This window comes from Notothenia rossii (assembly GCF_949606895.1).
Source record: "Notothenia rossii genome assembly, chromosome: 7".
NCBI lineage: Eukaryota > Metazoa > Chordata > Actinopteri > Perciformes > Nototheniidae > Notothenia > Notothenia rossii.
In genome coordinates, this window is record NC_136905.1 from 7645710 (window position 1) to 7672601 (window position 26892).

Here is a 26892-nt window from a genome sequence, read left to right on the forward strand (position 1 = left end):
GTGTGTGTGTGTGTGTGTGTGTGTGTGTGTGTGTGTGTGTGTGTGTGTGTGTGTGTGTGTGTGTGTGTGTGTGTGTGTGTGTGTGTGTGTGTGTGTGTGTGTGTGTGTGTGTGTGTGTGTGTGTGTGTGTGTGTGTTGTATCCGATCCGGATGGTTACTAATTCCATTTCTTTATGGCAGTCATTTTTGTCCGGGAACACCATGGGTGTTACAAAGTTGACTAAACCATCCAAAATCCAATGAAAGTGGTGATCAGCAATTTTATATGTTCAAATGTCTACTGTGAAGGATATCATGAAGCCTTAATGCAATCGAAAGTAAAACGAAAAAGTTATGATTGATGAAAATAGTCAATCGGTCAGATTTGACCCGAAGACAACAGCAGGGTTAAAGCAAGTAAACATGTCCTAGTAGTAGAAGCCCACAATAACAGCATGACCTTGACTGAGCACGATATGTCACCTTTAAAGCATAAAATGGCTGAACAGCATGGCGAAGGTCTCTGACATGTTGTCTCTCTCTCAGGGAATCAATGTGTTGGAGCAGGAGAAGCTAGACAACATGATGATCGAGATGGACGGCACTGAAAACAAATGTAAGCCTCGCTGGCATCTCATGTGAGGTGATGGCATGTTTGTGTTATCACGTGTTTTCCGCACCAGTGGTCCCTGCCTGCAGCACCCATGTGTTGTGTGTTGTGTTTTCTCTCCAGCTAAGTTTGGGGCCAACGCTATTCTGGGAGTATCTCTGGCCTTATGCAAAGCTGGTGCAGCAGAGAAGGGAGTCCCCTTGTACCGCCACATCGCTGACCTGGCAGGAAACGAAGAGTTGGTCCTCCCAGTGCCTGTGAGTCCTCTTTTTATTCTGAGAAAATGCAAAGGAGTGGTGCAGTGATGGTGCATCTGTGTAGGCCAGTGGTGTGAAACTCAATTTAATCGCGGGCCACATCAGCATTATGGCTGCACTCGAAGGGCCGGTTAACTTATATATAAATATATAAAATAATGTATTATATTACATTGTTGCCTCTGCATTGGATTATTATTGGATAGGGTAATAACTTCATAATTAACTACGTCTGAAAGCAGAAGTCTGGGGCAAATAATTGCAAGTCTCTTCAGTGGGGATGTCACAAAATGATTTAAAAATTAAAGCTGGGAAAAAAAGTCAAAAACAGAAGTGACATTAAAAAAAAAAGTAAATCTTTTAAGAAAGAGTCAAATTCTGAGAAAAATGTGTAATTTGAGATGCATTGTGGGACATGTAGTTTATGGGCAACGTGCTTCTGTAAATAATCATGTAACCGTATAATAAACATATTATATTCTTTGCAAGCTCTTTTGGGGCCACATGAAATGAAGTCAAGGGCCGGATTTGGCACCGGGCCTTGAGTTTGACACCCCTGGGCTGACCACGAAGTAAGCAGTGCAAGGGGTCACTCGACATGAAGCCAATATAATATTTCCATTGGATATTGGATTATAGCTGTAAAATAAGATCTGTGGAAAACACACGTTTATGCTACTTACATGTTTTGTTCAATCACCACAAGCTAAAGCTAATAAGCTAACAATAGGCTATAAAGGAACTACGGCCATGTGTGCGTCACCACTCCTAAGCTAAAGATAGCTAACGTTTGGTGTGATGACGTTTTAATAGTCTAATTTAGTCACTTGATAGAAAACTATTTTTAAGACACATAGAAGCTTCAGACATTCATGTAGAACAAAACGTGAACATCTCATAAGCTTGTGTTAACCACAGATCTTTATTTTCACCAAAAACCATTGCTTGCGAGACAAGGGAACCCAGAAGTGCTAAAATGTTGACTAATTTCTGCATTTAGGACTCATTCCTGCACCCCTCTATTCTTACAAACACAATACAATCTCATCTGTGTTATCGGTCCCTACCTCAGGCCTTCAATGTGATCAACGGCGGCTCCCATGCTGGGAACAGGCTGGCGATGCAGGAGTTTATGGTACTTCCTGTGGGGGCGGAGTCTTTCCGTGACGCTCTGCGGATGGGGGCGGAGCTCTACCAGACCCTGAGGGACGTCATCAAAGAGAAGTACGGTCAGGATGCTACCAACGTGGGGGATGAGGGAGGGTTCGCCCCAAACATACAGGAGAACAGGGAAGGTAAGCAAAGACAAATGTTAAATATTCTCTTTTTTATTTCTTAATCGTTTAACTTTTATTAGAAGACATTTTTATTACTATTATCTGTATTTCGTTGTACCTATATGTTCACTTTGTTTTATGGGGTTTTATATTTTATATTGTTGCATCGACTCGCATCGAATGTTAGATTTGCTGCATGTACCTGGAAAGTTCTTAACGAATAATCTGAGGGGAATTTCTTTTTAACTTGTGATGTGTCATTTTGTAAAACACTTTGAGCTGCATGTGTTGTATGAAAAGTGCTATATATAAATAAAGCTTTATTACTATTACCTTGAAGAGATTGTATGAGGACCTTATCCATAGTTTGTCTCAACATTAGAGCACTCCTTACAATCTCCTTCCAACACTCATAAGTGTATGCTGTATTTATAATAGTCGCACCTTGTTGTCAAACAGCACTTTAAGACAGGGAACTGTAGCCATTATTATTACTTACTAAAAACCACACGACTCATTTGAAATAAATAGTAATTCTACCCCGCAGAGCACAGGAGTTCCTGGCCTACCGCTGCCTCCATCATTTAGTTTTGCTGTCAGGGTTTGGTGTCTTTAAGGATTTGTTAGTATTCACCAGTGTTGTAGTCAAGTCATCAATTCACGAGTCCAAGTCACTCTCGAGTCACCACTCTTTGAGTCCGAGTCCGAGTCACCTAGGGAGAGTCGTAGTCGAGTCCGAGTCCAAGTCGGAGCCCAAGTCGGAGCGTCAATGTACAAGTTGAGTCCGAGTCATCGTGGGGGGAAAAATTCACGAGACCGAGTCCGAGTCATCGTGCGCGAGAATTCACGAGTTCAAGTCTGAGTCGCCTCAATCAGTGCGCGAGTCGGAGTCGAGTCGAGTCACGAGTCCCGAAAATCGGCACTCGAGTCCGAGTCCAGGACTCAAGTACTCCATCTCTGGTATTCACCCAAGTCTGAAAAAACACAAATAAACTAACCAATGGAGACGTCATATCTACATCAACATCGGTACATCTGCTTAGCTTCCATGCCTGTACTTCTTCCTCCTTCCCATAACTGGGGGTTTGGCGACCAACATCTACTGTAGGAAACAACCCTGAATTTTGATAATAATTTCCTCATACATATACTTCAAAACAAGCAAACTCCCCCCTTTAAAAGCCTGTGATTTGACATCTTTCTGCTTCTCTCCGTCAGCCCTGGAGCTGATAAAGACAGCCATAGAGAAAGCGGGCTTCACAGACAAAGTGGTGATCGGGATGGACGTCGCTGCGTCAGAGTTTTTCAGCGAGGGGAAGTACGACCTGGACTTCAAGTCTCCGCCCAACGCCGCCCGCAACATCAGCGGAGAGGAGCTGGCCAGCATCTACCAGGGCTTCATCAAGGACTACCCAGGTGTGTGTTCTCGTGTGTGTGTCCTGAAACAAGTCCAACATGTCTCAGACACACCCTCACAGCTGGGAATAGTTACATAGAGGGGAGAATTCATCATGGACCTTTAAAGTAACAATATTTCTCCTGGCACAGGTCTCATGGAAACACAGCATCACTGTTAACATCTGATTGGATCTCTATCAGCAAATGGACACACTAGCTTGTTTTCTATACGCCTCTACGCCTGCCATATTTCTTTCATCACCTTTTTTTATGGGGAAACTAAGTGAACAAGAGAGCTGGATGTCTCCTCTGACTCCCGGGCTGTTAAAGAGGTTTTAATTATGCACTACAGCGAACATTTGGCAAGCAGGGACCTCCTCTGATGTGGCTCTTTACCCCGTCAATGGTGTGCTTCCTGCTTGTGTGGGTGTTTGTGTGTGAGTGCATTTCAAGGCATTATATCACCGCTGCTTAGTGCTATTGACTTGTAGGTGGGTAATAGAGATAACAAAGGGGTCTCAAAGGTTGTGTTATTAGTTATTATATTATTTTTTAAAACCATCTGTCTTTCTTTCAGTGGTGTCTATTGAGGATCCTTTCGACCAGGACGACTGGCCGGCCTGGTCGGATTTCACAGCCTCAGTGGGGATCCAGGTACGCTTTCAATTCAATTCAATAAAGCTTTATTGTCCCAGAAGCGCAATTCTGGTGCAGCATAAAAAGAAACATGGGGAAAACGTAGTGGTACATGAGACCTCAACAAAGGCATTTTCCACAACAAGTAATAAGAAACATACTCTAGGGTTAAGCTCAGTGGTTACAGCTGCGGCAGACGCAGGTTCGAATCCTGCTTCGGCTCTTTTACGCATGTTGTCCCCTCTATCTTCCTCTCTCAACACCCTCACTCTCCAATAAAGGCTAATCGGGCCCAAAGATAATCAAAGTTTATGTTAAATAAAAAATAAATCTTAATCTTTCAATAGTTATTATTTAATTTTCTTACTATTGTATTCACTATAAAAATGAATGTTAATGCCCCATATTATAACTGGCACTTCAGACCACCATGCAAGTTGCTGTCTGGGTCTAGTTTAATATGCAACTCCATTTATACATTTAATAGGGAATTCCTGCTCAATCTCTCTTTAAAGGTCCCATGTCATGCTTTTACGGTTATTACCCGTCCCCTTGTGTGTTATGAAGGTTTTTATGCATGTAAACGGTCTGCAGAGCCACAAACCCTCAAAGTACACCCTGTAGCGAGTAAAACTCTAACAAAGAAAAGACCTGTCTATGCTGCCCCAGAACGCCTCGTTGGAGATTTCTCTTTCTCCTTCTCCATTTGTTTCTTCCGGGAACCACATGACGTCATGCGGTTCACCAGATCAAAAATGGACCAATCCGCGGAGCTCCTCACACACCAGGACCTTTAGCGTAAATGTTCAACTATCAGGGAGTCCCATTGACTTGCATAGAGCTCCCTGGTTGGTAATAGACGAGTTGGGATGGCGGAGAAATGCTCTCCGCAGACCCATTCTCACAGCGTTTATAAACCTTTTTCTTACTCAATATCAAGCCACACTTGTTTTTACTTCGGCTGTGAGTGTTTGTGTGTGCTCAGGATGAGTTTTGCGCTGTCTCGCTGTATCGACGACACGGAAACCACACCAGTAAGCCAGCTCACTGAGCAGCGAGCCTCGCAACGTCCCGACCAATCAGAGCACAGTGGGCTCACAGGGGGGGGGGGCAGGAGCTCCAACAAGCCGTTCGGACAGACAGTGAATACACATACTGTACTATACAGAGATGCTGTATGAGAAACCAATGTGAGTTTGGAAAATTGCACAATTTAAATGTATTCTAGTCTACCTCAACAATGGAAATATGATCAGTAGAAATGGCCATGACATGGGACCTTTAAGCTAAGGGGTCCTTTTCCTGAAAAACGACCCCCTGCTTTACAGCAGCAAGGAAGACACTAAAAAGGCAAATAAAGTTAAACACCAGTTTAAGAAAATGCCATGAGAACATTATTTTTTACTTTTTATCTGGGGGTGAATTAGTAACTAAGATAAAATGAGATGTACTTTCTTAATTATTAACAAAAAAAGGTGTTGCAGCAGCATAAAACAAAACAAGACATTGCACATAATAACAAATTAAAAGAGTAGAAATAAACAATTCTATCATATAAACATCTCAAAATAGGAATACAAAAAAAGAGTGCAATTGAATGGTATTTGCACTTCCAGCCATACATTTTTTTTTTCAAATGTAAGATGCAGTGGTCCAGGTATTCTCATGTCAGTGCCAGTATGTCATTAAAAAGCTGGATTCTGCCATGTCCATACTGAAACTCAATAGTGTATTTTATTGACCTTCCTCACCCTGAGGCTGACAACAGACTTCCTGGGCAGCGTGGACCTGACTCTGTGAGGAGCAACGTGCACTTTAATCTGTCGGTAACTGTGTTTTTATAAACCGTGCAGGTGGTGGGAGACGATCTGACCGTCACTAACCCCCGCAGGATCCAGAGAGCCGTCGACGACAAGGCCTGCAACTGCCTGCTGCTCAAAGTCAACCAGATCGGCTCCGTCACCGAGGCCATCAAGGCGTGAGTGTGTGTGTGTGTGTGTTTGTGTGTGTGTGTGTGTGTGTGTGTGTGTGTGTGTGTGTGTGTGTGTGTGTGTGTGTGTGTGTGTGTGTGTGTGTGTGTGTGTGTGTGTGTGTGTGTGTGTGTGTGTGTGTGTGATGCATAGACAAAGACACATGTTGTATGATGTTTTTATCATTTTTACGCTATGACGTTTGTATCTTGTTTTTGTTTGCTGTGTACGGCCCTTTGAGGCATTTCTTGTGATGGGGCTATGCTACATTTTTTATTTGATTTGATTTGATTAAATATTAATCCATATAGCCAAGGTACAAGAAAACAAGGTTAGATGAAATGCGAGGTCAGAAAAACTATGAATTATTGGTCAAAAGCATCAAATCTTATGCTGAAATAAATACAAACTTTATGTCAGATAAATCTCAAAGTAACACTTTAACAAAGCCATGAACAGGGGCTGAAATAATAATATTGCAATACCACACAATTAAAAGACCATGAAAGGAACTCGTATATGTTATAATAAATGAATATATCAAAATACAATTTACTATAACCTTATATAAACATTTCAAGTATGCAAACACGTCCGTGTAGATGCCTGCCATTAGAGAGCATGCATCACATATTTGTGTGTGTTTATTCTGCCTCTCAGGTGTAAGCTGGCTCAGGAGAACGGCTGGGGAGTGATGGTGAGTCACCGCTCAGGAGAAACAGAGGACACCTTCATAGCTGACCTGGTGGTCGGTCTCTGCACTGGACAGGTAACACACACACACACACACACACACACACACACACACACACACACACACACACACACACACACACACACACACACACACATACCATGTATACATCACTTCAGGGGACATTACATTGACTTACATGCATTTCCTGGAGACTTATCCTAACCTTAACCATAACCAAAACATGCCTAACCCTAACCCTTAACCTTATCCTTACCCTAACCCTAACCAAGGCAAGGCTTCACCCTAAAATGAATGATTCCCCTCATGGGGACCTCCATTATGTCCCCATGAGGGAAGCCAGTCCCCACACGTGACTGTGTAAACAGATACACACACACACACACACACACACACACACACACACACACACACACACACACACACACACACACTGTGCCATTGCATTTCATTTCATTATTTCGTCTTCGTCACATTACGTTAATGACACAATATAAAACTAAACAATGCAACAGCTCAGTTTGGAAAACAAGAAAACACAAAAAAACAATGAGACTTGTGCAAGAATGCTGAAGTGATTAATAAAAATGAAATGGAATAAAAAATAAATGGAATGATGACATTGCCTTTTTAGCAATTTAAGCTATATCCAGAAATAACTATGCACTGTAAATCGGATCTTAAGAAAAACAAACCAAACATTCTCTGATTACAGCTACAAAATGCTGGTACTAGGAAAGGCTGCTTCTCTATTTACAGTGAATACTTTTGGTGTAGAAATGTTAATGTGACATTTTAGAAATAGCTGCCATTATTTTTGACATTTTACATCCGTGGTTTATTTAAAAGCTGTGGAAATATCACTTGATTTGTGAAATAAGTGTTTCTTGCTTTCCAAATACCAAGGGTTTGTAACGACTGTACCTGTTACTCTGCGATTCTTGATATTTGTTTCTACCTCCAGATCAAGACTGGAGCTCCCTGTCGATCAGAGCGTCTGGCCAAATACAATCAGCTCATGAGGTGAATATTCAATTATTAGCTTCATGCCACTTTAATATCTCTCTTCTTCTTCCTTTTCACGTTGTTTCTACCTATTCTTCTCCTTCATATTCATCTGCCTGCTCTTAATTTCTCTCCTTTTTCCTCCTCTTTCTTCCTCCTCTCAGGATTGAGGAACAGTTGGGTGACCAGGCTCGCTTTGCTGGGCACAACTTTCGCAACCCCACTGCCCTTTGAGTGTCATTAGCGTTAGCACACAAGCTAATTAGCAGGCTCAACATATCAATCACACTTTATTTCCCTGACGGGCACATAGTAATGAAATGATCACACTTGTTTCCGCAGAGCTTTAACCTCACTAAGACACGATTAAAAGCATTAGGACTAATCATTTTCAAATAACTGAAATGCATTGTAGCTACAGTATATTGACCATACGCTTCAGCAAGTGATTGACTTTAATTGACTGCAGCCAGTTGCAGCGAATCCTGAACAAAGAATAGACGAGAGAAATCAGTGTTTCACCTCCTGCAGCGAGCACTTTCCCTGATGCACTCGTTAGTTTCTTTCTCTCTGTCTCCTTTTCACTCACGTCACTGCAGATGTGTTTTGATCTTTTGTCCCCTGATGTTTCCTCTCCCTGTTCCTCATGTCGTTTCTAATGTGAACCTTCAGCAGCTTGCTACACAATTGTATCTCACTTTGTCTGGTTGTACCCAATAAAGAAATGGAAACATATTAATTTGAACCAAAGATGTGCGATTGTTTATTAAAGTGGAGGCTCTGCTGTGTCATTTGTTCTTCTTACTTAAAGGGGCCCTATTATGCTAATTATAAGGTTCATATTTGTATTTAGTGTATCTATGACATTTTTCCATGATTTAAAGGTAGGGTAGGTAAGAATGGAGAAACCAGCTTGAGTGCGCTAGAATTTGAAAGTACGCAGCCGGAAAAAATCTGCCCCTTCCTTCAGACTTCCTTAAAGAGCCCCTCCCTCCCCCCCCCCCCCCACACACGAACACGCACATGACCAATGAGGGCACGAGATAAGTTTGTGCACAGATGGAAGGCTGACAGGCAGGTAGGCCATCCAGTTACTTTAGCCGGGCCGGCTCAAATGATTGGTCGTGCTTTTTACAGCACTACGGTTTCCACAGATGACATTTTTTTATGTATTTATTGTCAAAGGCAGCACTTCAGATATTCATTGCTATCGGGATGTTAAGAGCATTCCATGGAATATAACAAAAAGTGTGTCTGAAGTGAATTACCTACCCCACCTTTAAGGTTCAAAGAGCTTTTTATTGTCCTCATACTGCCTGTGCTGCAGCACCTCTTTTCACCCTCTGTCTGAAACCAGAGCCCAGTCTGCTCTGATTGGTTAGCTGGCAGGCTCTGTTGCGATTGGTCAAACGCTTAGAGATGTCCCATCCCTTAGCCTATCACGTACAATTTGTAGAAGAGTGATTGTTATATAGTGATGTCATTATGTTACAGAAGTAAACAAAGGAGTCAAATGATGTTTCAGGCAGGGGGGTGGTGGTGGGGGGGGGGGGGGGGGGGGGGGGGGGGGGGGGGAGTGTGAGGCAAACTCCCTCTGAGGGGATGTTGGGATTTTAGCCTTTGGAGACCATTTACATGCACAAAAACCTTTATAACACTACAGGAGAGGAAAACACAAATAAGCATAATGAGGCCTATTTAAAAGATGAATAATCACTGAATTAAATATGGGTTAAAGCAAGAAAACCACATGCACTTCTCTCTAGTAGAAACATTCAATGCATGTTCCACTTCTGCCCACATTAAATATTGATGTCACAGCAGGTGTTGGACATCACTTACAAAAAGAAGTACAGGAATCTTCCAGAAAAAGGTGAAGGTCATTCCTGCTGCAAACATCTGAGTGAAAACCTGAGACGTTATGACAGAATCTTAAAGGAATCCAACAACTTACAAGGAATCTTCTGCAGTTTTTCCTGCATGATTTACGGCTCAAGATTAGTATACTGTATTTTTGCACATAGCCTTCTTGGCTGTGCAAAGGTTTATTGTATAAAGAATATACAATGTACAAAGATAATAAAGAGGTGCTTTAATGTAACAAATATAGACTGATGTAAAGACTTTACAGTAATTAAATCATATCTAATAAAATACAATATAGGGATAAAACATGATACAGGTAGATAGATAATTTTAGTTGGTATATATCTAATCATTTTTCACTTCCTTCACATATGGCACCTCAAGCTCCCTCCTGATAACAACACTTCAGTTGCTGTGGCTCCATTGTGTCGGCACGCGGCGGCAATTATCAATTACCAGCTGCAGCACGCGCTTAATTGTTATTTCCTCCAGTCTGAGGTTTGTTTCTCTCACCGAGCAGCAGAGGGAGCTCCACGAGGCCTCTCTGTGTCTCTCTGTCTCTCCCCCCCTCTTCCCCCCTTTTTTGTATTTCTCCTGCTTGTCGTGCCGGGCTGCTGCTGCTGATGATGAAGGACGGCTGCAGCCGCGCATGCGCACCGCGTACAGTCTCCGATCCCGGTTTCCATGGTCACCACACAATAGGAGACGGGACAGGGGGCTGCGTGAAGGGGAGAGAGAGAGAGAGAGAGAGTGAGAGAGAGAGAAAGAGAGAGAGAGAGGGCGACAGCAGCGGAGCGGAGGGAGGGGGTGAGGAAGAGGAGGGAGTGAAGAAGAGGAGGGGGGTGACTGAGGAAGAAGAGGAGGAGGGGGGTGAGGAAGAGGAGAAGGGGGGAGGTCTGCAGAGCCGCTTGACTGGACACACCGCTGCAAGCTTCCTCCAGACAGACAGACAGAAACACAGACAGAAAACATACACCTTTATATGGTTATTCCTTATGGTTGCAATTATTCCTGACGAGCTCTCTTTGTTAAAACCCCCGGCATTATCTGTCAAATGCACACATGTATTTTCTGTTAAATCAACATTTACAGCTGGTTTTGCATTGGATTACGTGAGTCCTGCAGGAACAAAGAGCTGCTGGACAGACTCGTCCTCCTCTTCAGGGTTCATGTTGAGATACAGCCGAGCTCTTACAGTAAAGGTGACTCTGGAGGGACTAGGCAACAGAGAGAGACCCTCCCTCTTGATCCCCTCCCTCTTCAGAGTTTTTGGCCCTCTCTCTGCGCCTCTCTTCCTCCTCCCCCTCTCTCCTCATGCAAATCACGCCCTCTTCTCTCTCCCTTTCTCTCACCCGACGTGCATCCCTCTCTCTATCCCTAAAAAATTGTGACTGTAAGACCGGAGAGGGGATATATATATAAAAAAAAGTGCAAGTCGTCTTAGAGGAAGAAGGGGGAGTAGGTAGGGTGGGAGAAAGGGGGGGCACAAAAAGAAAAAGGGGGAGAAAGGGGGTGGGGAAGAGGCGAGGGTATACGCATCAATTTGTAGTCTTCAGTTGGCACCCCTGGTTTTTTTCTTCTTCCTTCAACGAATAGAAAGAGATTTCTTCTGCATTATTGTTATTATCGGAGCGCGTTGCAATATGAAGCCTGTGTTGACAGACTGTGCGTGTCAGCGTGCAACATAAAACGACAAAACAGAGGGGGAGAAAGGAAAGGGAGAGTGAGAGTGAGAGCACGCATCGCTGGATATTATAGGTAAGTACAACAAAAAAAGGGGGAAAAATGGATGCTTATACTGGATATTTGGAGCTATTCCTGTTGGCCACGTTTGTCCTTTCCCTCCCCATTCTTTTTTTCCTTTGTGCGTTAATTATCATCATACTCCTGTCCTGGCTAAATGATGTCCCGGTGAATTAATGGTAATAGAGTGCACGACGCGCGGCCACATTCCTGCGAGGAAAAGGGAGAAGAAGGGAGAGCCGGTGTTTAAAAAAAAAAAATGCAATGATTCGCCATTCCCTATCATGTTTCCCTTTTTTAAGAGGTGCAGCGTGTGGTGCACAGGCATCCATTCTGTGAACATGTATGTGCTACTGAACACGACCCTCTCCCCGGCGGAGGGGCACTGTGCTCCGCCGGGTTTTAGTCTCAGGGCCGGTCTCCTCTGCTGCATGTGTATCAATAACATTCGCAGGAGAGAAAGGAAGAAAGAGTCGTTGCAGTGCTGGTGATGTAAGCAGAGCAAACTGCACGCTGCTGTTTTGCATCACATGCAGTGGTCAATGTGTTGATGAATGCATGTGCTGTGTGCATGCAAAGGGGACATGGTGTGTGTTAGGGATGTGTTGTTTACTGACCATGGCTAAGGACCAGGCAGTGGACAGTGTCTGCCACCTGTAACTGAGATGCATTATGTATACAGTCACTGTGCACCGACTGCTTCCTGTCACTGTGATAAACTTAGTCATATGTATGGTAATTAGCCTGACTGTACATACACTGCATTGCCTATAAAACACATGTGTTATTCTATGAAGAATATGGAGTGTGAACAGTGACAGTTATTAAGATCTGATTGGATCAGTCACTGCAGCATGCACTAATAATTAATGCATAGCCATGTGTAGTGGAGCAGGGTTTACAGGAATCAAACACACAAATCAGTGATGGCTACGATATTTACTGGAATGTACAGCTTACTGTTCGGCCAAATATATCTTTCTTTTTACATCCAGCGGCGTGGACTATTTATATCCTCATTCAAAATACATGAGCCATTTTTATTTCGTCATAGTGGTACATGAATGAATGGATTAAACGAGCCCTTGCAAAGTCTACCTATGTTGACAGGCACACCCAAATGGATAGAGGATCCTGGCATTGTTCATTTCCCTTAATGGGTGGCTGGATTGATAAATATAAATCTGATTCTGCCGACCATAACCAGGCCATGTGGGTTAACCACAAGTGGATGTGGGTTTTGGCTGTTGTGGTGAAGGTGGAAGGAGGGGGGTGTGGTCCCATATTCTCAATATGTTTGCTGGAGTCTTCTGCAGGCCGCTATCCAAAATGCAGTCAACCAATCTGAACGTTTCTGCTCTGCTCTTATTATCTGTTTCGGTGTTATTGCACCGAATTATACAATAACCAGACCAGTGCATTAGTGTGAGTGTTTTAACCTATTGTGCCTTTGCTGCTATGGTGAAGAGAGAAAGCAAAGAGGAACGTGAGTGAAAACTAGTCATGCCAATACAGTGTGAAGCATGCTGGGTATTTAAATGTTGCAACAGTGCATTTGCAGTTTTATAACACAGATTTGTTCATAATGTCACACATTATTGTACTCCACACTTGCTGCTGAAAGCAAACATATTGTGTATCTTTACCTATGCAGAACCTTTCATTCTCTGCAGGGTTTGCATTCACAAATAATGCCTTCTTTGTTTATGCTTGTTTGCAGGTCTTGCTAGCTGTAACACACACAGCCCAGTCAGTAAGCAACAGGAAGCAGTTCAGCCCCTGCAATGGCTTGTGTTGTAAAATGGATGTTTTAAAGAAGACATAATGAAAACACGGACACACAAAGAATCGGTATGAACCTATATTTTTCACAATGAGGGCAGGGATTGTGTACCTGCCGAATGCTCTACATTTGGGAGTGAGGCTACATTAGAATTAGTTCAACATGTAATCGTATTTTCAAGGGATGACTAAGATGTAAATTATTGATTTGGTTGTATGATTCCACGTTTATATTTCCTCTGCTTACAATTTCTCCCCTCGCCTCCGTGGCCTTCTCTCTATTATGGCCTGTTCTTCTTTCCACCTCCATCACATTTTTATTCTTCTCTGGTTGTTGCCTGTTTACCCTTTCTACATTCCACCTTGAATTGAACAAACTCGACTTTCTTTGGCTTGTATCAACTCTATTTCCACTACAATCAACACTTCCCATTGTTTCATTCTATCTATAACCCTAACCCTAATTATTGTAACTCAACATTGTTCATCTCTCTGAATATATTTTTGCAAATGTCTGCACAGCCCTTCACTTTGAAATATAACACACTGCAGTTTGTCATATACTGTATTGTCATATATTCATTGTACTCAGTTTTTTTTGTTTCTTTTGTATATTTAAATTTGGTGTAAATACTTGTCTTTATTATTTTTTATATAATATATTTTCTTTTAAAACATATTTTTGATGTTATTCAAACCACATAACCTAATAAGTTGTAAGAGAAGGTTAACATAACATTTTAACCTTCTCTTAAAATGTATTAGTTTATGTTGTGTTTGCACAATAATACACCAAAGCAAACTCCTTGTATGTGTACCTTGATTCTGATTCTGAATCTGACATTATTCCCTTTTCGTCCATTTCTTCCTCCTTTGCTGGACCTTTTGGGGTTTTTCAGATGCCGATGCGCAGTGGGCGCCGGCGGGGGGCGAGTGAGGAACGACGGGGAAGACGTCCGCACACCAGCCCCACTCGCCCTGAACGCAACGATAGACAGACGGTCAGAGCAATTGTCTTTTACGTTTATATATTAAGATAAGATAAGATATATTTTATCGATCCCAAATTAGGATTTTCGTCACAGTTGCATGTTAATTCAAGGCATTGCACATACTGTGAGTAGAGGATAAGCAAACACAAAATGTAAAACATCTCAAAATAGAAAATAAAAAGGTTAAAATATATAAAAGTGGACCGTCAGAAGATACAAATCTGTGGACTATCTGTCAAATAAACACTGTGAGGGGCCAAATGACAGCTAACAAAATGTAAAAGTAGGATATTATTGCATAGTGTGCATGCAAGTGCAGGAGTCATGAGCAATAACGAACTGTCACTATGTATTGAATTCTGTGTGTGTGTGTGTGTGTGTGTGTGTGTGTGTGTGTGTGTGTGTGTGTGTGTGTGTGTGTGTGTGTGCGTGCGTGCGTGCGTGCGTGCGTGCGTGCGTGCGTGTGTGTGTGTGCGTGCGTGTGTGTGTGTGTGTGTGTGTGTGTGTGTGTGTGTGTGTGTCAGTGCATGAGTCATCAGTAAGATTGCCACCGACATACCCTTGCAGTGTCAGGATTGTTCAATAGTGTGTTTTACAACGTAGCATCGCTTTGAGATCTTTGATGTTTCCTGTGTGACATTGATGCTGTGTGTGTGTGTGTGTGTGTGTGTGTGTGTGTGTGTGTGTGTGTGTGTGTGTGTGTGTGTGTGTGTGTGTGTGTGTGTGTGTGTGTGTGTGTGTGTGTGTGTGTGTGTGTGTGTGTGTGTGCGCACGTGTGGCTTTGTTCTAAAAACAGTCAGAGGCTTATTGGGGATTCAAAAACATCACTACTGAATTAAAAGTCCTGTGTTGTTTTAGCAAAGAGGTGCTGGTGAGGAATTGGCTGGAAATCGCTTCAGTCGCAGATCACAAGGGCATGATTCATCAGAGAGTGAGGGGGAGGAACTTGTGTCTCCTCCAAAGAGGCAGAAAGTTCAGGTTTGTCTTACATTTTAACAACCTGTTCTATAAAGAACAATTCTAAAGCTTTGATTCAGTTAATATATATAAAAAGGCACCGTCTAAGCTGTTAAGAGTCTTTTTCTTTACCTCATTCACAAATGATCTTTTTCTCGTCAGGATTCGGTCTCTGCCCCGAACCCTCCAACATCAACACACACGATTGACAGCTCGGCTCCTTCCACTGTCCCGCCTCCAACCTCGGTGGCCAGCCAATCCCGCGAGAGTGACAATGAAGACGGCCAATCCCAGGGCAGTAGGAGTTCAGTGGTGGGGAGCCTGGCCAATAGCAGCAGTAGCCTGAGCAGTGGGCGGGATATAGACCAGGACAATCGTTCCTCGTCCCCAAGCCTCTCAGCTTCCCCTCTGGGCAGCCTGGACTCTGACTCCGATGGCCCAGACTCACCGAAGCAAGGAGAGAGGGAACGGGAGAAAGGCAAGGAGGGAGGGAAGGTGTCGGGAGAGGATAGGAGGGCGCTTCGAGAGGCTAGAGGGGAGGAGTCCTGCGGAGATGGAGAAAAGCGGGAGATGGATACACGAATCGAAGACTGTCCATCTCTTAAGCCTCCCTCCACTCCTGTGACTCCCTCCCACCGTGGAGTGGGAGATTCTTCAAATGACAGCAATAGTGGGAGGAAGTCTTATTTCTCCATGGACTCCAAACTAATGTGTAAAGTGGAGCACGGTGGTCCGACGGGCGTTGAAGGCGGCAGAATGAACTCCAAAGCCGGCTCGCAGTGTGGGACCAAGACGGCCATACCTGGAGGAGATTTCTCCCACAACAGCCCCAACATTCCCCACTCTTTGCCTCCCCCTCCTCTCCCTCCTCCACCTGCCCTGAAGCCCCTGGAGCTCGGGGGACAAAACCTTCCCACTGACGTAAAGATAGAAAGAGACAAAATAGAAAAGCCGGACAAACTCCTGGACAAGACTCAGTCCACTCCTCCCTCTCTGTTGCCTCAGACCCAGCCCTCCTCCCATCCTCACCCCTACACCCCCACCGGCTGGCAGGGTGGCACCGCGACCGGTTGCCAAGGGAGCTGGGGCTACACCCGTTACCCGGGAAACCACCACCCACAGCACCAGCCGCCGGTGCAGCAGCAGCAGCTTCCCTCCGTCTACAACCCGCCGTCCACCCGCCACTCCTCTTTCCTCCCCCATCCTCAAGCCCACCCCCACAGGGAGTACCTTCCCAGGTACGCCGGAGGGGGAGGGGACAGAGAGAGGGGGGCGGCTGCAGGAGAGAGGGAGAGGGGAGGGAGGGGGGAGTGCGGGGGGAGGGAGATCGGCAGAGAGTTCTCCGCGCCCATTGGTAACAGCAGCAGCAATAGCACTGGGAGTAATAGTGGGAGTAATAGTGGGTCCAACAGCGTCCAAAGTAGAGAGTTTACTGTTCAGAACCGGGAGTTTACTGGTCCTGGGAGAGACGGACCTAACTTGGGTTCTGAAAGGAGAGACTTTGGTCCAGCTTTCAGAGACCGGGAGCGAGAGAGGGAAAGGGACGGAGGGAGGGAGTTTCCTCCGCCAAACCAAAACCAGAGTAGAGACTTCGGCCCCAACGGGACTGGTGGGGGGCATCCGAGAGACAAAGATGGAGGCAGATGGGGGGAGTTTGGGGGTCCGACAAGAGAGGCTGTAGGCAACAGTAACCCAAACAACAACTCCATCCCGTCCGGGAACCTGCCGACTTCAACCAGCGGACTCCCTGCCGCGCCAATGCTGAACCGAGACCCACCTGCATCACCCCAAAACACCCCGACTCACCCTCCACACTCCTCCCTGCCCCCACACCCCCACCCTCATCCCCCAAACTCATCCAGCCGAGACTTCCCCCCTCCCATGGACCAGGCACAAACCCCTTCCTCTGGATCGGACCACTTTCTCAGAGATTATCCACCCACTGGAGGAAAAGACTTTCCTGCTGGGGCGCCTCCTTCCACCGGCACAACTCGAGAGTACCTCAGCCCCCCCAGGGTGACTCCAAACCTGGGACGAGAGTATTCAGGGGGAACTCATCACCCTCACCCACCTCACCCCCACTACCAGTCCAGAGAAAGAGACTCAAACCTGCGAGAGTCTGCTTTGTACCAAAACCGAGGAGGAGGTCCGAATCAGCCTCCGGCCCTTTCTCCGTCCTCCTCCTCCAGTCATCATGGACACCCTCCCAATGCTCCTTACCCCCCTCCCCCAACTCAGCCTCCTATACCCCCACCTCAAACCACCCACACCCAGCCACCCTCTGCACCCAATGTACGTCCCCCACACTACCAGTCCACCGCTCAGACTCCTCCAACACCCTTATCTCCGTTACCAAGCCCGTCCACTAATCCAATGGGTGGCTTCTCTTCGTTTCCCCCTGGCTCCTCATCTGGACCCAACATGCCACTTCCTGGTCCAGGTGTGTCGTCCAGCTGTTCCCCCGGATGCCGCCCCTCCCCCTTCCATGGCACTTTGAACAGCCACCCTCCCTTCACTGGAACGTACCACTCCAATGGGAACAGTGGTGGTGGAAACATGGCCAACAGCAATAGTAGCGCGTCCAATAGCAGCAATACCAACTCGCAATCACTCTCGCCTTCAAATGTCTCAAAGGGACCTCCGCCTCTTAGTAACCAAGCAGCCAACAACAGCATCTCCGCACCGGCCTCCAGCTCTTCAGCCCCCGGGGGAGACGGACATTTGGATCCGGGCCCTCCCCCTATACCTGTTATCAAAGAGGAACCAATAGAAGAAAGGGAGGAGAGTGAAAGCCCACCACCTGTGTTGAGAAGCCCCTCCCCTGAACCCAAACCAGTGGACATTCCCATCCACGCCAGCCAATCAGCACGGTAAGTCAATCACATTATCATCCTATTAGAGATCGCCCAATGTATCAGTCCCTCTTAATGTGATCAGATGCATTGGTGTAAAGCAGGAGTGTCAAACTCAAGGCCCGGGGGCCAAATCCGGCCCTCGACTTCATGTTATGTGGCCCTTAAGAGCTTGCAAAGAATATAATACGTTTATTATACGGTTACATGCCGTTTTAAAGAAGCAGGTTGCCCATAAACTACATGTCCCACAATGCATCTCGTTTTGTGACATGCGCACTGAAGAGACTTGCAATTATTTGCCCTGGACTTCTGCTTTCAGACGTAGTTAATTACTAAGTTATTATCCTATCCGATAATAATCCAATTCAGGGGCAATAATGTAATATAATACATTATTTTATATATATATTTAAATAGTTACAACCGGCCCTTTGAGTGCAACCTTTATGCAAATGTGGCCCGCGATGAAATTGAGTTTGACACCCCTGGTGTAAAGTAACTAAGTACATTTACTCAAGTACTTAAGGGACTTGTCTTGAGTATTTCAATGTGTTGCTACTTTGTACTTCTACTCCACTAAAATTCAGAGGTAAATGGTGTAATTTGACTCCACTACATTTATTAAATTCCTTTAGTTACTTTCCAGATTTGGAATAATAATGTGAATTTAAAATAGCTTCACCTTTACCAGCTTTGATGCATCAATAATTATAAAACGTATATTATTCTGAAATGGACCAATCTGCACAATGACTACTTTTACTTTTGGTACTTTAAAGGTGGGGTAGGTAAGTTTGAGAAACCGGCTCGAGATACACTTGTTGTTATATTCCATGGAATGCTCTTAACATCCCGATAGCAATGAATATCTGAAGTGCTTTGACAATAAATCCATAAAAAAAATGTCATCTGTGGAAGCTGTGGTACTGTAAAAAGCACGACCAATCATTTTAGTCGGCCCGGCTAAAGTAACTGGATGGCCTACCTGCCTGTCAGTCTTCCATCTGTGCACAAACTTATCTCGTGCCCTCATTGGTCATGTGCGCGTTCGTGTGTGTTGGAGGAGGGGCTCTGTGAGGAAGTCTGAAGGAAGGGGCAGATTTTTTCCGGTTGTGTATTTTCAAATTCTTGCGCACTCAAGCTGGTTTCTCCAAAATTACCTACCCTACCTTTAAGTATATTTCGATGCTCATACTTTTACTTGAGTAACATTTAGAATTTTTGACTTGTATTTGTAACAGAGTATTCCTACACTCTAGCACTTCTACTTTTACTCAAGTACAAGATCTGAGTACTTCTCTCACCTCTGAACAGATTTTTAGTGATTGTTGAAATGATTTATATCTGCTGTGTTCCAGGTTTCACAAAGTCCTTGATCGTGGCAGTGGGAACTCCTGCGCTCGCAGTGATGTCCTCTTCGTCCCGTTGGACGGCTCCAAACTGTGGAAGAAGAGGAACGAGGTGATAGAAAGAGCTCGTAGGGAGGTGGAGCAGCGGGCGAGAGACATCCGAGAGAAAGAGAGGGAACGAGAGAGGGAGCGAGAGCGTGAAAGGGAACTGGACCGACAACTACAGGTGAGCACATTTGGGCGTGATAATTATGTTGCGTGTCAGATTTAATGGTCTTGATGTAGATAAGGGGTGTCAAACTCAGTTTAGTTCGGGGGCCAGTGTGTTTACAAAGGGGCAAAACATTTAGTCACAGTTATCTGGAACTGAACAATATAGTATTGAACTTTATGTACGATGTAATTTACATTAATCTTCGTATCTGGGTAGTAATCCTGACCACTTGAACTGACACTCACCACCATACAAACAAAAGTGGGAACAAAAGTTATACCCTCTGACTCTGGTTTTGACCGTATGTTTGACGCCCCTGATGTAGGTTACATTTGTCCTTTTAAGGAAGGCGAGTAAAGCAGATGTGATTTACTGTGTGTTCCTATTTGTCTCTGCAGCAGCAGAAAGACGTGAACGCCGCTGCAGGAAGTCGCCAAGGCTCCTCCCTCTTCTTCCCCTCCTCTTCTTCCATCAACCTCGACCCTTCGTCCTCTTCCTCCGGCAACTCCGTCTCCCACCCTCCCCCTCACCAGCAGCATCATCCCTCACACCCCCATGCTCACCTGGCTCACCTGGCTCAAGCACACCACCACAGCCTCGCCCACTCGATCCCCCACTCCCTCCTCATGCCGTCCATGGGCGGGGCGCAGACGGTGGTCGGCCCTCAGGGATCCCTGGGAATAGGTATGGGAGGTCCTTATCTGGGCCCGGACACCCCGGCGCTGAGGACCCTGAGCGAGTACGCCCGCCCTCACGCTATGTCGCCCCTCAGCGCAGCGAATCGGGCCCAGGCGCACCACGCACAGATGCACGGCCACAGCCATCCCCACGTCCACCCCTCGTTCTTCCTCCCCCAGTTTCAGAATCACGCTCTAGGACACCCGCATCACATGCCTACCGACGCCGCCACTGCTGCAGCCATCCTGGGCTTCCTGTACGGCGGCAGCCTCGAAGGGGGTCCGGGCGTCGGGGGCCACGTAGGGATGGCAGGCGGGCCGATACACGGAGGGATGGGGGGCGCCGGGTTCGGAGGAGTCGGCTTTCCTCACGCAATCGCCGCACATCGAGAGCGAATGAAGCAAGGGTTTGAATTCAAGAGCGACGAGCGGGGTTACCCTCCAGGATCCATTCACGATCACCTGGCCCTCGCTCACGCTCACGCTCACTCTCACTCTCATGCTCACGCTCACGCACACGCACACGCCAATGCCCACGCACATGCTCATGCACACTCCCTGCTACTCGGGGGAGGTGCAGCCAATGAGGTGTCGCTTTACGGCACTCCCTCTCCTCAGCCTCAGCCTCCTCCCCAGCACCTCCAGAACCCGTCCATGCCGCCATTAACTCGACCTCCCAACCCTCCTGCCCCTCAGTCCCTCCCCAATCCACCCCCGTCATCGATCCTCACACCTTCCCTACCCTCTCACCCATCATCTGCCCCCCCGGCTGCCCCCCCGGCCCCAGCAGCACCTCCTGCTCCCCCAACAGCTCCTCCCGCACCTGCTCCACCGACCACCAACGCCTCCTCACTTCATCACCCACTCCCCCATTCGTCTTTTCCCAGCTCCCTGTCCTCTCACCTGCCACCAGCCACTGCTCCGGCCGCTCCCCCCGAAAGCTACCCGACTCCCACTCGCTCTCCCGCCTCCTTTGAGCGAGACAGGAGTGGAGAAAGGGAGAGGGAGAGAGAGAGAGAGAGGGAGAGAGACAGAGCAGCTTTGCCGGCCTTTGGGGACAGAGAGCGAGAGAGAGAAAGGGAGAGAGAAAGGGGAGGAAGTGGTGGAAACGGAGGAAACGGAGGAGGAGGAGGAACAGGGGGGAATGGAGGAGGGACAGGTGGAAACGGAAATGGGAACGGAGAGAATCTGGGGCGTCTTCAGATGTTAAACGTGACGCCTCATCATCACCAGCATTCACACATCCACTCACATCTGCACCTGCACCAGCAAGACACAGGTACTAACCCTTCTGCTACTGATGCTCTAATTATCCGTGTTACTGCCTCGAAATTGCACAGACGTGTTACGAGAAAAAAACATTTAGAAACAAATGTGTTTCTAGAGGTTGCATGTGCAAGATTTGCGTACTTCAAAAGTCGAGGGTAAGACTTGTGATAATTTAACACAAAAGACATCAATGATTGTCCAAAAAAACAAACAAATCCAAGACTAGTTTTGGGAACTGTAGTTTCTTAGAACACCATGCTGCAATGTGCAAATGTGACTTAATTTATAGGCTTCAAAATAATCCCAAAAGATGACTAACGGCACGTCTACACTACAGGCATGAAAAAATCTTGAAGCTGGGCGTGTCTGAAGCTTGGCGATTTTTTGCGAGCAACCAATCACATGAATCTCCCGCCCCCGACATACAAAGCAATAGCAATGTTAAAACGAAGTAAACTGGATATAAACTCTCCAAACAGGCGAAAAAACTATCAGTTTCACCCACTGTCTCTGCCACCTCCCTCCATGCCTGGTTCCTCCGGTTTGTATCCCAGTAAATAGTTCTGGTCGTAAAGAACCGGGTGATTTGCTACCGTAATATCTCATTTGGAATATGAGGAAATTAACTGCGGTCTGGCTCTCCCAGCTTGCACGCGGTTTGATTGGCTGCGCTTGCACTGGCGGGATTTGCATAAACGGGATTTGATTGGCTGATGCCAAGCATCAAGATGCCGATAGATGCTCGTGATGCTTGCAAAGCCATGCTCCGCTCCCCACAATGCAGTTCGGCGAAGATTAAAAATCTTCTACGTCACCCCATTCAAGTGAATGGGCGAAGCGTTGAAAGCATTTTTTTATGCCTGTAGTGTAGACGTACCGTTACTCTTTGTTTTTGCTCAAAACTTCAAAGCTCTTTTAGGCGATTACTGGGCCTTAAAAAAAATTGTCTTTATTTGTGAGCCAGTTTTAAAGATTTTAAACTTCAGTATTCATCTACGATAGGAACAAATAGCTCTAAGTGTGTTTTCCAAAGAGAAGGCAGTAGGTTTTAAGAGACGGATTAACACACTGACTGTTTTGATATATAAGCCAGCATTATCCTTTAAGCGTTTATAAAAAGACCTGTCGAATTAGTGGAGTTCACCATTGAACTCAGGTTGTGTTTGATTTTGAGTGATATCGGGGTCATAGCTTTCCCTGAGACATCTGACTCATTTGTTCAACGTTCAAAGTAGTTCACTCACAGTAACACCAATCAGCAGACAAGCAAGAGAAGCCTTTTGTCTTTTGGAACAATTCATGTGGAAAGTCAAAATTTGCATATTACAGTTTGGGATGTCACTGTGATTCAGGGGTTTGCATGGTTTCTCACAGCGGGGGGGCCTTCTGTGTGATGTGTGCATGTTCTCCCCATTTCAGCATGAGTTTTCTCTGGTTAATTGTGAGGTTAATTGGGTGAATTAGTGATTCTTAATTGCCTGTTAGTGTGAATGAAAGCTTGAATGGTTGGTTCATTCCATTTGTTGTCGGAGATTTCAACTGGCAAGCCCCCTGAAGTTGGGAAAACCTTACCAACTCCAATCTCAAAATCCAACATGGCTTCTCCTCGCCTCAACAGCGTGAAAGCTGTAGTAATAAACTGCTTATTAATATTAAATCAAAGCCTGCAGTGCACACAGTACTATCTATCTTCTCTCTGAGGACATGTTGCTATGTTGTTTGTGTGCGTAAATTACAGCCTGAACAATATCACCTGTTATAGCTAACAAAGGCTAACAAAGCTAACCTGGCTATAACCGGTTTTGAAGTCATTTCAATTTCCGACTTCCTCGTACAAATGGAACGCACCCAATGTGTTGCCGCGTGTTTCCCTTGCAATCTGTCCAGGGTGTACCCCGCCTCTCGCCCAATGTCCAGCCCCCGAGAAACCTCTTAAAGATTAGCACTTACAGTTAATGGATGGATATTAATATTTGCAATAGCAGAAGCCATCATGTTAACTGCCTTACAGTTGCATCTAGATTTCTCTTCTCATGTTTTACCAAGAAATATCTCAAAAGCAGCAATAATGTATTTCCATGCTGTGTGTTTTGATATTCATAATTTGACTTTCATTAAATATCTCCTGTATTTCCTATTACATCACTGGCATCCAGCGACGGGCGGGGTACACCCCCTGATGGACCCGCTGGCGTCGGGGTCTCCTTTGACACGCCTCCCTTACCCAGGAGCCACACTAGGCACCCCCATCCTGGCTCACCCCCTCACTGACAGCGAGGTGCTCCGCCAACAGCTGTTCGGTGAGGAGAAGGCTCCTCGTCCATGTACTTGTTCAGTTTTTCTCTCTAAAAAACTCCACAGTGCTAAAACTTTAAAAAAGAGATTTTGTGAATCTGATGACGATGATTGACCTTGGTGACCTTTTTGCTTCCTTTATTTCCCCTTTATCCCCCCCCCCCCCCCACAGGTGCTCCTTTCCGTGACCTGCCCCAGCCGTCCTCCCTCACTGGTCCCATGTCGGCAGCCCATCAGCTCCAGGCCATGCAGCAGGCCCAGAGCGCGGAGCTGCAGATCCAGAGACTGGCCCTCGAACAGCAGTGGATCCACCACCATCACCACCACTCCCTCACCCAGGACGAGTATTACAGGTAAGGCCTTTTATATTTTGTGTTTTTGTATTGTGGTTTTGTTGTTAATGCTATCCACCTACCTACCTACCTACCCACCCACCTACCTACCTACCTACCTACCTACCTACCTACCTACCTACCTACCTACCTACCTACCTACCTACCTACCTACCTACCTACCTACCTACCTACCTACCTACCTACCTACCTACATCTCTGTCTATCTATCTATCTATCTATCTATCTCATGTAATGTAGTGTGAGTCCATAATGGCCTTGATAAATGCAGCAGAGATTAAATGTGTGTTTCCTCCTTTGATATTTGATTTCTTACGTGTCAGTAACTTCCTAAGACCCACACTGTTGTTTCCAAAATGGCTTTTCTAGTTTAACCAGAAGGCTGATAATAAACTATCTTAAACTGTAAGAGCAGGAACAGCAGAACATCATGCTGAGAATATTTGAGAATCAGACCATGATTTTATTGTTTGCTACAAAAATCTTGAACAATTAATCAATCATTAAGATAGCTGCAGATTATTTTCTTGGACTAATCATCCATTTTCAGATTCAATTTCAGACACTTAACAAAACCTACTTATATGATATTTGCGTCCGTGAGTTATTCACTGTCCTTAGAATACAATTTTAAGGCCTAGCCCAATTACCCAAACCCTGACCCGAGACACAAAGATCTAGTTTTCACCACTTCCTTCCCGTTAGCTCACCAGGTTCATGCAATACATTGGCTTCAACAATCCCCTCCACCCATTGGGCAATATGAATGTACTTAAAGCAAATGACTTGCATTGATAGAAGAGAAATGTCCTCAAACTACAAGACCCTGAAAATCATCAAAATGGCCTGAATTTGACACAAGATCCAATTCTTAAGATAGCAGAAATCTACATTTCTTGTTTATACTTTTTGATCATTTTTAAACAACCCTTAATAGGTGGCAGAGCCTAAAAAACAACACAAATAAAAACACTCCTATTGTTGGTTTTTATATCTAAGCCCAAGGTTAGTCATCCTGACATTTGGCAGCTTTGGGCCTGAGCACAAACTGGCGTTGAGTTTGTTTCAATTGGCCGGCCTACCAAAGAAAAAAGTAGTTGGAAAGCTGACAAAATGTTGATGCATCTCAGCTGTAAAAGTCGGCTTGGCTCTGTGGCACAGAGGGGGGGGGGGGGGGGGGGTTCCCTACCCTTAAGAGGAAAAATGTATGCGCCCTCTGTACATATTTGAATCCAGTCGAATAAATCTTTAACAATATATCTTAAAACAGCTGTTACTTCAGCAGTTAAAGCTCCCCAAACGAGATGAAACCGAACCTCAGCTGTGACCTTTAACGTTACCCTACACTCTTAACACGGTTTCCCCTTTGACCTTTCAGTCACCTGAAGAAAGAGAGTGACAAGACCCTGTGAGGGAGGGGCACGACGGAGAGCAGCATGGAGAAACACGAGGGAGAATGTGTGCACTGAAAACAATGAAGGAACAAAGAAAAAGCTGGACTAATGGACTGAGGAGGAATTTAAAGGGTTTCACTAAAGCGTGGCACACGTCCCTGCTGCACCACGACGACTCCAGCGCTCCCCTGCAAACGTTCCTCCAACTCCCGTCCTGTTTTGTATCGTGCTCTGTACAGTATATTAGATGGGGGCGGCAATAGTGCAGTACAGTATGTGTAAAATACTTGATGCCAGAAGGAATGTGTACATGAGTCTCTTTTATGTCATTGCATGTAGCTAGGCGCTTTATTCTGAACTGGTGGGACTTCTGTTTCTATTTTTAGTAATTACCCCCTCCTTTGTACCTGAGGGGCGTCCTATATGCATGAGACCAGCAATTTAGTGTTACGTTAATGATCAATAGTATTGTTATTATGATTAATGTCGTCTGTTTGTTGATAATGATATAATTATATATACAGTACATATTATTTGTATTATTTTTTTACATTTTCATGGTACGGCAGTCGGTTTTTATTTTTATTTTTTATTTTCGATTTACCTTGTGAAACAAGATGCAAATGAAGGCAAACAAATCTGGAAATAAATTATAATCTTTTTTTGCTAGTCTCTTGCGTATTCATGCGTGCACTGTTTTCTCCCCCCTTTTTTCTCTCACATACATTCAGACAATTTGCCCCGTCTTTGTTTTATACAAGTCACTCATGCACAAAGCATATCAAATTCCTCTCGTCTCCCCCTCCCCCCTTACTCTCCCTCCTCTCTCTCTCTTTCTGACTCCCCCCTCTTTCTCTGCGTCCCTCCCTCTCTTGGTTGTGTGTAGCTAATAGGAGACACATGGGATGAGTGTGAGACATGGGAGTTGAGGCGCTCCAGTGAGCACCAGCCACCCTGTAGAGAGCATTCCTTACTGCACAGTAAAAAAAAAAATTGAAAAGGGAGAGAAAGAGGGAGAGAAATGAAAAGGAGGAGCTGAGATGTGATTTAGTGCTGGAGGCTCAGGGCGGTGTTCTCACCGTGTCCGGCTGCAGGACTCTCCTTCAAACGGACACGGATCACTGGAGACGGCCTTCGTGCTGAAACACAGAATCACTGCTGGCAGATCTGTGTAAACAAACTTCACAATATGATTTGTGTCAGAGTGGGGAGGGTGACTTTAAGAATGTATCCTGTTACAGTTACTAGGTACGTGTAAGAAAATGTAATCTGTAACCTAACCTGAGTATCACGATATAA

General features: G+C 45.4%; 2 protein-coding genes across 5 annotated transcripts in view; both read left to right on the forward strand.

Annotated features, from left to right (window-relative positions):
* LOC307012887 (gamma-enolase-like) overlaps positions 1–8635 on the forward strand; it is an 11483-nt gene extending 2848 nt beyond the window's left edge. For both annotated transcript variants that reach the window (XM_079640087.1, XM_079640086.1), the window contains exons 5-13: positions 526–595; positions 713–846; positions 1919–2141; positions 3342–3539; positions 4099–4175; positions 6011–6135; positions 6788–6896; positions 7807–7865; positions 8012–8635. In XM_079640087.1, coding sequence (XP_079496213.1) covers positions 526–595; positions 713–846; positions 1919–2141; positions 3342–3539; positions 4099–4175; positions 6011–6135; positions 6788–6896; positions 7807–7865; positions 8012–8081 — 1065 coding nt within the window. In that variant the 3' untranslated portion in view covers positions 8082–8635. The remainder of the gene's footprint in view (positions 1–525; positions 596–712; positions 847–1918; positions 2142–3341; positions 3540–4098; positions 4176–6010; positions 6136–6787; positions 6897–7806; positions 7866–8011) is intronic.
* A 2576-nt stretch (positions 8636–11211) lies between these two features.
* Positions 11212–26262, forward strand: atn1 (atrophin 1). Of its 3 annotated transcripts, none has more exons than XM_079640418.1 (10): positions 11212–11471; positions 13177–13307; positions 14138–14239; positions 15089–15208; positions 15350–18057; positions 19401–19617; positions 20004–21561; positions 23708–23875; positions 24019–24199; positions 25578–26262. In XM_079640418.1, exons 2-10 carry the CDS (start codon positions 13281–13283, stop codon positions 25609–25611), a joined length of 5115 nt encoding a protein of 1704 aa, XP_079496544.1. In that variant the 5' UTR covers positions 11212–11471; positions 13177–13280; the 3' UTR covers positions 25612–26262. The 3 variants fall into 3 exon arrangements, with proteins under 3 accessions (XP_079496544.1, XP_079496546.1, XP_079496545.1); XM_079640419.1 differs by having other exon boundaries at positions 11213–11471; positions 23708–23851; XM_079640420.1 differs by lacking the exon at positions 23708–23875.
* Positions 26263–26892: the final 630 nt, after the last annotated feature.